General features: G+C 41.0%; 1 protein-coding gene across 3 annotated transcripts in view; it reads left to right on the forward strand.

Annotated features, from left to right (window-relative positions):
• LMAN1 (lectin, mannose binding 1) overlaps positions 1 to 16239 on the forward strand; it is a 34838-nt gene that overhangs the window by 12675 nt on the left and 5924 nt on the right. For 2 of the 3 annotated variants that reach the window (XM_058691926.1, XM_058691927.1), the window contains exons 7-11: positions 136 to 194; positions 650 to 782; positions 2409 to 2602; positions 2722 to 2792; positions 13216 to 13369. In XM_058691926.1, the coding sequence (XP_058547909.1) occupies positions 136 to 194; positions 650 to 782; positions 2409 to 2602; positions 2722 to 2792; positions 13216 to 13369 (611 nt within the window). The remainder of the gene's footprint in view (positions 1 to 135; positions 195 to 649; positions 783 to 2408; positions 2603 to 2721; positions 2793 to 13215; positions 13370 to 16239) is intronic. The other variant, XM_058691928.1, reaches the window with a different exon arrangement.

The raw sequence follows: 16239 nt of genomic DNA on the forward strand, positions 1-16239 counted from the left end.
TTAGAGCTAATATTTGTTATTTTTCATACTGATTATTTTTAAAGCAATAGCTCTAAGGTAACTTCACAACCATAAAAGTAATCTGTTAATGGAATTTTCTCAGTGCTTTTTGTTTTTGTTTTTTTTAATTTGTAGATGACCACGATGTCCTTTCTTTCCTGACTTTCCAATTGACTGAGCCTGGGAAAGAGCCGGTAAGTATAATTTTCTCAAAAAGTTTATTTTCGCTTTATTGGTAGCTCCTTGTAGCTGAAAACGGGAAGCCCAGCTTAGGTTTGGATCTTCCTCCTGCCTGTTACTGCCATATGACCTTGTAAACGTTACTCAACTTCCGTTACCACCCCGTTTCTTCCTAGTAAAACTGAGACATTTGCACTGGTCACCTTATGGTGTCGTGAGCATTAAATCAGACCGTTGGACTGCTGGCAGGCACGCGGTAAATGGAAGTGCCTAGCATTATCGTTCTGTTGTAATTATTAGTAGCAAGAGTCAGTTGGCTATGATCTAAATAAGAAATGACATTTTTACGTTAGCCTTTCAACTAGTGGTAGAGTAGTTGAAATGAAGGGCAGAAAAGTATACGGAGGTTTAGTATTTTCTTACCCTTCTAATTTTTTGTTTTTTTTAATGATTCTAAATTCCAAAAAAGCCTACACCAGATAAAGAAATTTCAGAAAAAGAAAAAGAAAAGTATCAGGAGGAATTTGAGCACTTTCAACAAGAGTTGGATAAAAAAAAGGAGGAATTCCAGAAGGGCCACCCTGACCTTCAAGGGCATCCTGGTGAGTTGGAGGAAGCTGTGCTCAGAACCGCACAGGGCTTGTGGCGCGTGCGTGCATCTCATCGTTGAGCTCCTGTCTGGCACGTCCAAATAGTTTCCGGAAGCAGTATACGAGCGCATCTTCTGCCATCACGAGGCTTGGAGGTTGACGTTCCCACCAGTAAGAGTGTGGCTTAGGAGAGCGTGCAGTGGGGGATACCAGGCGATGTGGACGGACGGCGATCCACCGCGGGGCAGGGTCTGTGAGGACAGGGATTCTGTTTGTGTGCTTACTGCTCTGCCCCCTAAACCTAAAAAAAAAGAGCCCCATTGCTGACCTGGTAGTTGAGACTCAGTAAATATTTATGGGATGAAATCATCTAAGGTGTATGTCTTTCATTTTTGAGTGGCACACGTTACCTTATTAATAGAGGGATACCACTGGAAAAATGTCAGAAGGCTCGTGGAAGTAATGAGAAGTGATTCTCTGGCTCTCCTTCCCGTATACTGCTTGACAGAACTCTGGACTTTGAAATTGGCGAATTTTAAAATAGTCTTAAGCCAGTGTCAGTAAGAACTCGGGTGTGCTAGCTGTCAAAAACAAAACGAGTGGCTTTAGAGTATCTGCTAGCTTTTATTTGGATTGTTCCCACCAGCACAGATGATCAAAGCCGTATAATAAAGCTCACAGCTAGCTTTTGTACTCCAGATAGCATGTGATTCTCTAAATTCTCTAAATAATATGAATCAGACTTCATGCAGGTAAAAATGAAAGGTAAATTTAATTCTTTTCTTGGATTTGTTTTAAGTATTACATATGGTTTGTGACTGTGTCCTGAAGCTTATTGTAGTAAGTGTTCAAATGAAGTAATCTTATTTTCAGCATAGGTATGAAAGGAAAATGTGCTGTTCTCAACTCCATTTTTTAATTAATTACATAAGTAATAATTTAAAAATAATTTTAATGCACAGATTTTAAGAGCGTAGTTTGATGAATTTTGACAAACGTATACCTGTGTAACTGTCACTCAGATCAGCACGTAGAATATTTTTCTCACCCCGAGAACTTCCCTCGTGCCTCTTTCAAGCCAGCGCCCTCTTCACAGAGGCAAAACCACTGTTCTGATATCCATTAACGTAGATGAGTTTTACCCTTTCATATAAGTAGAATTATACAGTATATTTGAAAGAATTATTTTTAGGTGAAAATTCAGAACTAATTTATAGTGAGTATTCAAACAGCAGAGATGGCAAAAAACAAATAATAATTTTGTCCTGATTGAATTGATGATCTTGCATGGTTACTGTTGGGGAGGTCATACCACTGGAGTACAACATAGTGGTGACGTATATGTTTTTTTATTACTATTATTTATTTTAGAGAGAGAGATGGAAGCAGGGGGGTGTGATAGAGGGAGAGAATCTCAAACAGCCTCCATGCTCAGTGCGGAGCCTGACATGTGGCTTGATCCCACGACCCTGGGATCGTGCAGTACCTGAGCCGAAATCATGAGTCGGACGCTCAACCGACTGAACCACCCAGGCACCCCTAATTTTATTATATATTGATACTTTAGTAACTTACGGTATTTCAAAAACTACATGTGTTGGTGAGTTTAATAATTTTAAGTTGCAATTTCCATTTCAGCAGATGAAATATTTGAGAGTGTAGGAGATCGTGAGCTGAGACAAATCTTTGAAGGACAGAATCGTATCCATCTGGAAATCAAGCAACTGAACCGACAATTAGATATGATTCTTGATGAACAGAGAAGATACGTGTCTTCCTTGACCGAGGAGATCTCTAAAAGAGGAGCAGGAATCCCAGGGCATCATGGACAGGTAGGCTTTCCAAATATACGTATGAGACTTAGGTGGCCTCTGATGGAGAAGTAGAAAAGAAAGGTTGCTTGCTATGTAGTATGTTTGTACAGAACTGGATTCTTTTGTTTTCCCTCCAGATCACTCAGCAGGAGATGGATACTGTTGTGAACACTCAGCAGGAGATTCTGAGACAAGTAAATGAAATGAAGTAAGTCAACAAAAGTAATCGCCGAGTGTTAAGTGATAGATTTATCCAAAATTCATGACTTCTCTCTGTATATATGCAAGCACATTATTATTGTAAGAATTCTGCATGGGGATAAGAATCATGTTTTAGATTTTTTTTTTTTTAATTTTCTTTAACGTTTATTTACTATTGAGAGACAGAGAAACACAAAGCATGAGCAGGGGAGGGGCAGAGAGAGGGGGAGACACAGAATCTAAAGCAGGCTCCAGGCTCTGAGCTGTCAGCACAGAGCCCGACTCGGGGCTCGAACTCACGGACCATGAGATCATGACCTGAGCCAAAGTCAGTCGCCTAACCAACTGAGCCACCCAGGTGCCCCTAGATTTTTTTTTTTTTTTTTTTTTTTTGATTCATTTTGAAATAGGGGAATGTAAAGTACAAGAACTTTGATATTTAAAAGCTACCAACATCCCTAAATTTTCAAATTGTTCTAAGGCAGAAAAGAAAAAAATGCTTCAGTACTTTTGTGCTTTGTGCCAAAGTGAACACCAGAAAAATTGCTTTAGCAACTTACAAGAAAATATGTTTGTCACAGCTACTTGACAGCCAGGAATATTCATACATTTCTAAAATAACAAGAATATATGTAATGTATAGCAATTCTATGAAAAAATGCTAGAAGAGTAAACATGCATAGTATTGTAGGGCGACAGTACAAACATACCTCATGCAGGAACTTTTTGATGGAATAAAAACCATATGGAAGGAAATATGCTGTATGTGACTACCTCCCTTTCACTCCATCTTGTACCCTGAGAGTTGTACCCAACAAAGAGTTGGAGCAGAGAGGAGGTACTGTGTCTGTGGAACTTTGATAAGTTTCTAAAAAGTATTCACTTAGGCAGATAATTAACAGCTTTTGATGCCTAGTGTAGAGAAACAGCCAAAATGTTACATTTCATAAGCTAACACTTCAGAGCACTGCCCCGACCAATACAACCCTTGACAAACAAGAATGTCGAGGTGAGTTCTTTAGCCCTGGAAAACTAAACAGTATTAGGTTAAACAGAAGGTGATAATATCTACACCTAGAGATTAGAGGCAACCCAACTTATAACTGCAAACTGGTACTTCTTTCCCTTGTGCTATTTGGCATTTTAAAAAATCTTTGAGTTGCGAACTCATGATTAAAATATTTACGACTCTAAACGAATAGTTAAATTCTTTCAGAAATAGACTGGATCATGTGGCATTATTTTTAAAAGTCTTTAGTTTCATATAATTTTAGACTTTGAACATTGCAAAAATAGTATAATTTCCATATATCCCTCACCCACCTTCCCCTAATGTTGACACCTTACGTAACCATAGCACAGTCAGAACTAAGAAATTAACATTGGTACGGTACTGTTAACTAATGATCTTACTCAGCTTTTGCCTGTTTTCCACGAATGCCTTTTTTTCTGTTCTAGGATCCTGTCCAGCAACACACATTGCATTTAGTTATTTCCCTTTAGACTTCGGCCGTCTGAGATAGTCCTTCCTTCCTTGTCTTTCATGCCCATGACAGTTTCTGCAGTGAGCGCTTTTTTGGTCCACTGCCTCTCGGTTTGGGTTTGTCTGGTGTTTACTCACGATTGGATGGAGGTTCTGCACTTTTGAGAAGAATGCACCATCGTATCATGTTCGTGATGTCAGTATGTCTCGTTCCTGTTGACATTGGCGGTGATCACTTGATTATGGGGGTTTCTTCCTGCTTTCTCTACTTTAAAGTTACTGTTTTTCCCTTGGTGATTAATTATATTTCAGAAAAGACACTTTGAGACTATGTAAGTTTGTAATGTCCTGTTTTAGTTTAAACTTTTGCTTGCTAATTGTAGCCTCCATTGATGTTGTGCCTGAAACAAGAATGAGATGTTTCCCAAATGCTATTTTTTTCCTATTTTCATCATTCCTTCCCACGTATTTTTGGGAATTCCCTAAGGACCAGCTTTCTGTTCTCCCCCATTTATTTATTCAGTCAATCATTTATTTCATATGGACCCATGGATATTCTGTGGATTGCGATCCGATACTATCATTATTTGTTGCTCACATTGTTCAACTCTGGTAATTAAGAACTCCTTCAGGTTGGCTTCTGTGTTCTTTCGACAAGCCCCATCTTTTTTTTAAAGCATTTCTTTACTTTCTGGTGTTACACTGTGTTTCAGGCACATCTTGTATTTTCTCTGTCCCAGCTCTAGAATCAACCACTTCTTCAGTGAGCCCTGATTCCTTTTATTGGAGAAAAGTATTTAGAAACCCTAGATCTGGGCACTAGGTGTGCTCATTACCACTGTGGTGCCACTGCTTGTAGATATCTCAGTAGACAGAGGTCTGGAACATATGAATGTGTAATAACCCACATGTATACGATTATCTTTATTTTTGTACCCATCACTCTACATTTGCATTTAAAAAAAAAAACCCCGAGATTAACCACACACTTTGGATTCTGGTTGGACCAGACTGGACTGAACATTACAGCGTTGATTTTTTACCTCGTCCTTCCTGATTTGAAAATTCTTTCTCTGAGAGGGAGAAACCTGGTTCTTACCTATGATTTCTTTTTTTCTACTAATTTTAGTGTGCACGTAACGTACCCATAAAGTGGTTTCAAATTGTCAACTTCTATCACTGTGAGAAACATATTTACTGATGGATTTATGTAAAGTTCCTTTTGCCTCTAGACTTACAGTTTGTAATGCAGACCCTGTTTTCCAGACAGTTACTTAGTTCGTTTCTCCTCTTCCCCATTCTCTTCAGTGTGGTTAGGATATGCATTTAGAATACAGTTAGATTTCTTTGGTAGCGTTTGTGTTCTTCCTACATCCTGGTTGATTTTCAGTGTGTGTCTTTTGGGTATGTGAAGGGAATGTAAATACTATGTTCTGCAAGGTTCTAAGAGTTGAAATGTATGTGTTCACTGAAGTATAGCTCCCTCTTCACCACTAGCACCCATCCCCACTTCTCCCCTTCTTTCTAGCCTTTTCCTACCCACCCCCTGTTGGTCACCTGTCCCATTAACTTCTAGTTTGTTCATCCTGTGTTTCTTCTGCACATGTGTATTTCCTTAGATCCCCTTCTTTCGTATGTGAATGGTGGCATATTCTAGATACCCTTTTGTGCTTTGCTTGTTTCACTTAACAGTCGTACTAAAACATCTTAAGATTCAATTAGTGGTCATCCTAGCCATCCGACTGTATTATCCATGAAGGACTTATTTAGGGTAGTTAGCAATCCTTGTAAATTCCCACTTGCCGATTGAGAACAAATGTCATGCCTACCATAAGTGAGTGTAAAATCTGAACTCGAGTTTCTAAATTTGTCCTCTAGAGTTTTTTCCTTCTGGATTAAGCTTCAGAAAAAAACTATAAAGAGACAGGAAATACTTGCCTTTTATGGAAAGGGTGATTTGTGTCTTTATGGATTGTCATATCCTTAGAGAGAATCATAGAATTTTTTGAGCAGAAGCATGAGGTACAGTCCCCTTCAATTTACAGAAAAAGGAAAAAAAGCTCTGAATGATAGAAGGTCGCAACAGTCAGAACTAGTTTCCTTATCCCCTTACTCTGAAGTGCTATTTTCTAGCATACCGGAAAGCCTTGCCAATTGTTATTTTCACTTTAGAAATTTTCACACATACAGAGAAGTTGAGCATGAAAGCCTTCCCTCATATCCCCATGCCCCCAGGTTCAACAGTTATTAATAACTGGTTGGTGTCAGCCTGAGCTATTCATTATGAATTACCCTCGTCAGTTTCTCCAAATTTTAGTGACAGTGATGGCTGGAGCCTAAATCCCTCATTTCCTTAGAGGTCGTTGAAAGGTGGCACTCTCTTCTCAGGTTCCCTGTCCGGTTAAAAAGAATTTCTCCCATCACTTGTTTGTTATTCTGAAACAGTCCAAGAAAGGCAGAATAAATACTTGACTCTTTTTTCCTTACCATTTTTCAAAATCATGAGTTGGTGTCCTGGCACCGTGCAAGGTTAAATGATGAGGTAGTGAGGGGTGGTTTTCTTTCTTTTCAACCCATGGATTTTAACATATTTTGCCCTTATGATTCTTAGTCTTTACGAGTGATATTCAGAGAGGCTCGTCTTTGGTCACTAGCAGCCCGTTAGCTCCTGTGTCATTTTGAAATAACCCCAGAACTTAGCAGTGTTTGATAGCTTCTTTTCTTTTTTTTTTTTTTTTTTTTTTTTAATTTTTTTTTTTTTTTTCCAACGTTTTTTATTTATTTTTGGGACAGAGAGAGACAGAGCATGAACGGGGGAGGGGCAGAGAGAGAGGGAGACACAGAATCGTAAACAGGCTCCAGGCTCCGAGCCGTTGGCCCAGAGCCCGACGCGGGGCTCGAACTCACGGACCGCGAGATCGTGACCCGGCTGAAGTCGGACGCTTCACCGACGGCGCCACCCAGGCGCCCCCAGAAGCTTTTTATCTTTTTTTTTTTTTTTTTTTTTTTTAAATTTTTTTTTTCCAATGTTTTTTTTTTATTTATTTTTGGGACAGAGAGAGACAGAGCATGAACGGGGGAGGGGCAGAGAGAGAGGGAGACACAGAATCGGAAACAGGCTCCAGGCTCTGAGCCATCGGCCCAGAGCCCGACGCGGGGCTCGAACTCACGGACCGCGAGATCGTGACCTGGCTGAAGTCGGACGCTTAACCGACTGCGCCACCCAGGCGCCCCGATAGCTTCTTTTCTTTAAGGTGTGAGACTTTCCAGATTTCAGGGCACCCGGCTGGCTCCGTCAGTAGAGCTTGAGACTCATGATCTCAGGATCATGGGTTCAAGCCCCTCATTGGGCATGGAACCTACTTAAAGAAAGAAACAAGAAAGAAAGACTTTTCCATGTTTCTTTTAGGCATTTCCATCCCACACGTGGCAAAAGGCATTTTTCTTTGGATCCCTTGTCTTCTTTTTAAGTTTGTTTATTTAGAGAAAGAGAGTGTTCACGTGAGCAGGGGAGGGGCAGAGAGAGAGAGAGCGAGAGAGAGAATCCCAAGCAGGCTCCGCCAGGCTTGAACTCACAAACTGTGAGGTCATGACCTGAGCTAAAATCAAGAGTCGGATATTTAACTGATTGAACCACCCAGGAGCCCCTGGATCCCTTTTCTTTTACTAGGAAATGGACTATATTGTATAGACAGTCTGGTGCTTATTGCTACTGGGTTGTCATTGCTTCTAGACCATTTTATTTTATATGTTATGTTATGTTATGTTATGTTATGTTATGTTATGTTATGTTATGTTATGTTATGATCTATCTTTTTTAGTGGTAAACTAAAAAATGTGGGCTCACACCCCCAGCTCAGATGTCAAGAGTCACATGCTTTACTGACTCAGCCAGCCAGGTGCCCCACTTCTAGGCCTTTTCAATGAACAGAGTTACAAATGCTTTTCAAGCTCTACCGTTTGTGTGTTGGTTTGTGTCATCTGTTAATTAGTTATATTTTTTAAATATTGAATTCAAAGTATAAATGCCCTTTTCGGTGAGTAGGGAGTGTTGAACATTTCATGTTTACTTTTACCTAATTTATTGAGTGCCTTTTGCATTCTAGGTACTGTGCTAGGCCTTTTTAATTTTTTTTTTTTATCTTGAGAAAGAGCACGAGCTGGGGAGGGGCAGAGAGAGATGGAGAGAAAGAATCCCAAGCAGGGTCTCTGTACTGTCAACGCGGAGCCCTGTGTGGGGCTTGAACTTGCGAACTGTGAGATGGTGACCTGGGCCGAGGAGATCAAGAGTCAGATGTTTAGCAGACTGAGCCACCCACGCACCCCTTGCATAAATATCTTCACATATTCTTCTGGGACCTTGCTCTTGGTTACCCGTTTCTGTACCTTCAACCTGGCCCTGTAATGCGATACTTAAGTGCTTAACAACCTTTATTCCTTCCTGATCATCACGTTATCTCACCCAGGATACTCATCCTGTCCTCAGGCCCTGTAACCCAGGCCCTCCTTCGCCCCCTCCACGTCCCTTTTCTCTGCTCCACCCCTCGACACATAGGGTAGACCAGGCCCATCCTTAGCTCTGGATCCCCTTCTTTCTACCACTGCTGACCCTTGTTCCATCAGTGATTCTCTGTCTTCTACCTTTAACTTTCTTTCAGTGCTGCGGCTTCCATTTGTAAAAGGGTTTGCTTTTCTGGTATCTAAAACTAATTTTAAACTAATTTAATTGACCTTTTTAACTGTTGCTTTTCTTTTTTCTTCCCTTTTATCTGAGTTCCTAAAAGAGTAGGCCAAACTACCTGTCTTCACTTCCAAACCACAGTGATTTGCCATCGTACCCCTACTGATCACCTTCCGTCCCGTCTTCACTGGGAAGGGCTTCCTGGGGCAGCCGGCGCTTTCCCACCCCTTTCACTGGGGACATTTTAAGACGTCCCCGTGCAGCACTCGCTCTCTGGCCCCTCTGCTTCAGTTCAGCCTTCTTCACTTGTGGCTCCTCCTTACATCCCTCAAAGGGTGTTTTTCTCTAGGGTTCTCCAGCCCTCTCTCTCTCTCTCTCTCTCACTTGACCTGTCCCCTCCTTCCACCGGTCCCACCTCCATGGAACCCTCCTCATCCTTCAACACTCCACTCTCAGGGCCCCGCTGAGATGAACGCCCCTTCCTCGTGGAGCTCTAGACGTGCCTCCGTCACGTTGCTCTCCTGCCAGACCACCAGTGTCGGCAGGGCGGGAACTCTGCTTTTCTCTCCCTTTCTGTCCCTAAAAATTGCCTGGCTCATAACATGTACCAAATCTGTGTTGGCACGGTCAACAGGCGAATGAATGAATGAACGATTGAATGGGAACACATTAAGTGACTCAGTCTTTGTGTATTAAAGAGACATTTATGTGTAAGCAGTTGCATGCTTCTGGGAAGCAATATTCTTAAATGCAGATTTGTGAGGAAGTTCTATATTTTGGGATACTTTGTTCTTGCTAAGTATTTAGGCATATTAAAATATCATCCTTAATTTGAGTTTTAATGGAAGAGCTTAGACTCCCGTGAGTTTTCTCGAGCATGTGTGCCATTAAGAAATTTTAATCAACACGTGCCATTTATTCAGAAAGCACTTGAGATATTTTGTGGCAAGTTTGAAAGTCTTGTTCATATAACTCAAATGTGATTTTTGGAGATTGACTATACTTAACATTCAGCCCGATAGACTGTTCTTTCTAAGTAATTCTGACATTTGAGTTCCTCTTTTTTTGTTTTCTTCCGGCAGAGCTTTTACTTATTCTTGTTTTTTATTTTTTTAATTTTTTTTGAACTCTTACTTACATGTATAAGTATTTCTCTGTTTTTTTATTAAAATTTTTTTTCTTTCTCCAAAGTTTTATTTAAATTCTAGTTAGTTAACATATAGTGTAATGTTTGTTTCAGGAGTAGAATTTAGTGATTCATCCCTTACGTACAACACCCAGTGCTCATTACGAGTGCCCCCCTGAATACCCATCATGCATCCAGCCCATCCCTTCCAGTAACCCTCAGTTTGTTCGCTCAGTTCAGTTTCTTATGTTTTGCTTCCTTCTCTTTTTTTTCTCCCATCTATGTTTTGTTTCTTAATTCCACATGAGTGAAATTATATGGTATTTGTCTTTCTCTGACTTCTTTCACTTAGCATAATACTCTAGCTTCATCCACGTCATTGCAGATGGCAAGATTTCATTCTTTTTTATAGCTAATATTCCAGTGTGTGTGTCTATGTTTGTATACACATATATATACATGTACACCACATCATCTTTATCCATTCATCAGTCCATGGATATTTGGGCTGTTTCCGTAACTTGGCTATTGTTGGTAATGCTGCTGTAAACTCGGGGTACGTGTATCCCTTCAAATCGGTATGTTTTGCACTACAGATACCTAGCAGTGCCACTGCTGGGTCGTAGGGTAGTTCTGTTTTTAAGTTTCTGAGGAACCTCCGTACTCTTTTCCAGAGTGGCTGCACCAGTTTGCTCTCCCACCAACAGTGTAAGAGTGTTCCCCCTTCTCTGCATCCTCACCAACATCTGTTGTTTCCCGTGTTGTTAATTTTAGCCCTTCTGGCAGGTGTGAGGTGATATCTCATTGTGGTTTTGATTTGCATTTCCCTGATGCTGAGCGATGTTGAGCATCTTTTCATGTGTCTGTTGGCCATCTCGATGTCTTCTTTGGAAAAATGTCTATTCGTGCCTTCTGCCCATTTTTTAACTGGGAAAGCTTTTAGTTTTTAAACTACATTTTACTCCAGGGAAATAAGTTAGATAACTTATTTATTCATTTATCCAAATTGAACTATAACTGTCAAAGGCATTGTCAGGAAATCAGAGACATGCCCCCTTTTCTGGGGGAGCATGTGCTCAATGAGGAAGAAAATCCATTTATAGTTACAGAGAAGAAAGTGTGTGTGTGTGTGTGTGTGTGTGTGTGTGTGTGTGTGTGTTTAGGGTATGGCTGCATTTAGCATTGAAGGTTCACGGGAAGGAGACTAGAGGAAGGCAGCCATTTGAACTAGGCTTTCCATTTTAGGATGTTGCTCTTGGAGGGAAGGGTCAGAACCAGGAAAAGCAACATGGACCAGAGGCTTAAAGTGAAAGATATCTTCAGGGACAACAGGAGTCTAGACATAAAATAGAGCATTAGGAAATAGAGTTAGAAAGATGAGCCACAAAGAGGTTATGGAGACCCGTAAGGATTTTTAAAGACTATGGCCGTTTCCGAACATGCACACAAGTAGAGAGATTAGCGTGGTGACCCCCTGCATATCCATCAGTTTGCCCATCCACTCGTATTTTATCTACCTCACCAAAAAATCCCTACACTTGGAGATGTATCATAATACAAATGTTAATAACATAAACTGCTTGCATTTATAGAGCTTTTTAAGTAAAATGACGTTTTCGGGTAACTTGAAATTCACGAATCTTCCTTTCTTTCTTAGTAAATAGTTTTGTTACATTTCTGCCATTACTTAAAACAAACAAAAGAAACCCTTTGTAGTCTCTTACTGTCGTGTTCAAACTCGTAACCAAAGGTCACACTCAGTGTTAGAACTCTTTGTCTTACATCTAATAGTGGAAGCAGTCTTACAGGGAAATTGTATTTGAAGTCGTGCATAAAGTAAAATGTTCTATAAGGTCAAAATTAGTCTCCAAAAAGACACCACATCAGAGATTGACACACCAGTATGCCAAACAGCCAGCTTTCCCTTGTATTTGAAACAGGTGCTTCTTTAGTTGGGTTCTAGTTGAAGTTCTAGGTTTGTATAAAGAGCTATATGAGGGAACTGCGTAGAAAAATAGGTAGAAATACGTTTGTCTAAAGGGTCCCTGAGACTACCCCCAGGTTCTGTGATTTCCTGGAAGTACGCACAGTTGTGATTTATTATAATGAAAGGATATAAAATAAAACCAGCAAAGATGGAAGGCGTATGCCTGGTGTGGAGTCCAGGAGAAACCAGGCACAAGCTGTCCTCCCCCGTTGTCCTCCCCAGTAGAGTTGCATGAACAGTGCTTATTCCTCCCAGCAGCGATGAGTGACACGCACAGAGCTTTGCCAACCAACGGAGCTCACCCAAGCCTTAGTGTCCAGGGTTTAGGGGTCAGTCACATAGGCGTGGAGCACGCAGGTAACTGACCTTAACTGCTCAGTCTCCAGTCCCCCTAGAGGTCAGACTGATACCACATGGGCCGCATGCAAACAAAAACGTAAATCACATGGTTAGCATAAACCATCTGGCATGGCCCAAGGCTCCGGGTAGAGAAGGAGGCCCTTATTAGGCAAGATATTTCAAAGGCGGGTCCTCAAAACCTTCGGAATATGCAGGGTTTGTGCAGTCCAGAGCTGATGAGTTAATCCTTTATTGCACAACATTAAACACTTAGATCTGAGTCCATTAAGAGTATCACCCATTATCGGGGCGCCTGGGTGGCTCTGTCAGTTAAGCATGTGACTCTCTGGTTTCGGCTCAGGTCGTGATCTCATGGTTCACGGGATCGAGCCCCGCGTCGGGCTCTGCGCTGACAGTGCAGACAGAGCCTGCTTGGGACTCTCCTCCCTCCCTCTCTCTCTCTCTGCCCCTCCCCCTGCTCACGCAGTCTCTCTCAAAATAACATTTAAAAAAAAGTATCAGCTGTTACATTATTCAGTATCCATTTATGATATTGGTTTTAGCACAAATTATTTAGCGGTATTCCCTATGTGGCTGTTTTTAGATGATCTGTGTAGTAAAAGAAAGATGCAATGTTAAGTTGTAGTTTTGTAAATTATTTTCCAATCTTGAAGACAATTCAGTATTTCTAAATACTGATTTTTTTAATAATCTACCATATTGGACTTAGAAATACATCTAACCACTTGAAATATGTGACTGAAAAAATTATTTTTCTAGCACTTCTCTTGTTTAAGGGGATTTTCTGTTTCAGGAATTCCATGAGTGACACCGTCAGACTGGTCAGTGGCCTCCAGCATCCGGGATCTGCAGGGGGAGTTTATGAGTCGACCCAGCACTTCAATGACATCAAAGAACACCTCCACATAGTAAAGAGGGACATAGATCACTTGGTGCAGCGAAATATGGTAAGCTCTTTTCCTTCTGCTTTTATAATTGTCAGCCTTCCTTAGTTAGAAAGGGAAGAACACATATTCTTTTTTCTCTTTTCTTTTCTTTTCTTTTTATTAAGTCTTTTTTTTTAAAAAAAGTTTATTTTTTGGGGCGCCTGGGTGGCGCAGTCGGTTAAGCGTCCGACTTCAGCCAGGTCACGATCTCGCGGTCTGTGAGTTCGAGCCCCGCGTCAGGCTCTGGGCTGATGGCTCGGAGCCTGGAGCCTGTTTCCGGTTCTGTGTCTCCCTCTCTCTCTGCCCCTCCCCCGTTCATGCTATGTCTCTCTCTGTCCCAAAAATAAATAAAAAACGTTGAAAAAAAAAAAAAAAATTTAAAAAAAGTTTATTTTTGAGAGAGAGCACAAGCAGGGGAGGGGCAGAGAGAGAGGGAGGGAGACACAGAATCTGAAACAGACTCCATGCTCTGAGCCCGACATGGGGCTTGAACCCACAAACTGCAAGATCATGACCTGAGCTGAAGTCGGACGCTTTACCGACTGAGCCACCCAGGAGCCCCAGGGAGAACACGTATTCTGCTGAAAATATTTGAACTTTTTAGTGAGTGCTAATGTTCATTTTTAATATTTAAGGTGAAATTATTCCATACGATCCAAATGTCTATATGTTCCATGCTCCCATACCCTACTGAATAGAATTTTTAAAAAAACTTGTTATTCCTATCATTGGAGCTGTCTCAGTTTCTGACTTATTTTCCTAGATTCTTTCCGTAAATTTTCCTTTAAAAAAAAGGTCTTATTTTCAGCAGTGGTGTCAGATAAACAGCTTTAAAAAAGTGGTATCTCTTGACCCTTCACCGAGACACAGCAAGACTCACGGCTGCTGAGTAGCCCCTGTGTCTCTGCCTGGGCTGTGGGAAGCACAGGTCTGACGCTGGCTGACTGTGGCCTTTCTTTAGGCGAGACTCTTCTTTTTCCCAACAGCTTTTCCTGTCTTACTTCGTGCACTTTTTAAAAGTTCTTCTGGTTTTTTTCGGTTGGGGGGGGGGGAGGGGTACTTTACTTTCTTAGGCCTGTTTTTTAAGTATAAGCCCCAGGTAAGTTTTTAGAGAGTGGCCATAACGATAAAAATAGGCAACAGTTACCCAAGTTGGATGTGCATAAGAGACGACACTGGACAATGGGCCTGTGGTGCTTGTTAAGTCTTTTGCTTGGAAGTTTTTCCTTAACTTCCTTACTGCCCTTCAAACCCCTTATCAAATTCACACGTGCTTGTAGGACTTGCCGCTTCCTCTTGTGATCCAGTCTCCTCAAAATGAGGAGATTCGGCGTGAAACAACCCAATTAAAAATGTGCTGGAGAAATGAGTGGTGTTCGTGGGAAAAGCTTGTACTGGGGCACCTGGGTGCCTCAGTCACTTAAGCATCTGGTTCTGATTTCGGCTCCGGTCGTGGTCTCACAGTTGGTGAGTTCGAGCCCCGCATCGGACTCTGTGCTCTGCACTCTGACAGTGCAGAACCTACTCGGGATCCTCTGTCTCTCCCTCTCTCTACCCCTCCCCTGCTCATGCTCTCGCCCTCTCTCTCAAACTAAATAAACAGTTTTTTTTAATCATTAAAATAAAAAGTAAAAGCTTGTACATATATGAAAAGATGCTCAAGCTACTTCTATAATGAGAGAAATGAATTGGGGCTGGGGGCGGTCTGTAGTTTATCCCTCGATTGTTTCTTTTCCTAATATAAGCAGAAACCCTTGTCAAATCTTCCCCTACTCTTACGGATGGTAGCATATACTGTGCGTCTGTCTTCTCCCTGCTTTCTTCCCTTCTCCACACGGCCACAGGAGTGTGCATGGCTTCCTTACTGCTTTTATAGCCACGTGAGCCCCATTGTGTGATTGTATCATAGTTTATACGATAATTTCTAACGAGAAGTCTGTCAGTCTTTTGTTTTTCTGTGCCCAATGTGTTTTTTTCTGCTTTTAAGATTTTAATCTAATACTGATTTTCAACAGTTTCATTATGATATGCTTTGCTTTTGTTTTTCTTCTGCTTGGGGCTTAATATCTTGGTTCTATGCATTTATAGCTGTCTTTAATTTGGAAAATTTTTAGCCATGTTTCTTTCAGGTTTTTTTTTTTTTTTTCCTGTTAGACTTTTTCTTTTCTTTTCTTCTAATGTGTGTTTGTTTACTTTGAGAGGGAGAGAGAATTCCAAGCAGGCTCCCTGCTGTCAGCTCCGAGCCGACGCAGGAATCAAAATCGAGAGTCAGATGTTGAACCAACTGAGCTGCTCAAATGCACCTCTGTTAGACTTTTTTTAGTTGTGGATCACTTCTATTGCCACGTCTTCGGGTTTCTTGATGTTTTCTTCTGCAGTGTCTAATGTCCTGCTAATCTCCTCCAAAGTATCTTTTTGTGTGTTAGTCTCTGGAAATTCCATTTGGGTCCCTTTTTTATATCTTCCATTTCCTCATCGTGTTTGTATTTTTCTCTGCATTCGTAAGCCCAGACATGTTTACAGTATATTTTAATGTCTTTCTTGGGTAATTCCATCATCTGTGTCATTTCTGGGTCTATTTTTACTGATTAATTCTTCTCCTAAGACTGGGTCAAGTTTCCTTCTTTGCATACCTGGTAATTTTTCATTGGATGCTAAACATTTATACTTTTATGTTACTGGTTGTGGATTTTGTTGTATTCCTTTAAATAGTATTCGACTTTGTTGTGGTCTACAGTTAAGTTTGGGGGGTTAGTTTGATCTCTTCAAGGTATGTTTTTTAAGCCTACCTTTTAGGATGGGTCTGGTTAGGATTTCTCAGCACCGTTGATATTTTGCACCACAAACTTTTTTTGTGTGGGAAACCGTTCTGTGTGTTATTGGCCTCTACC

The sequence above is a fragment of the Neofelis nebulosa genome, chromosome 11 (genome assembly GCF_028018385.1).
Source record: "Neofelis nebulosa isolate mNeoNeb1 chromosome 11, mNeoNeb1.pri, whole genome shotgun sequence".
Classification (NCBI taxonomy): domain Eukaryota; kingdom Metazoa; phylum Chordata; class Mammalia; order Carnivora; family Felidae; genus Neofelis; species Neofelis nebulosa.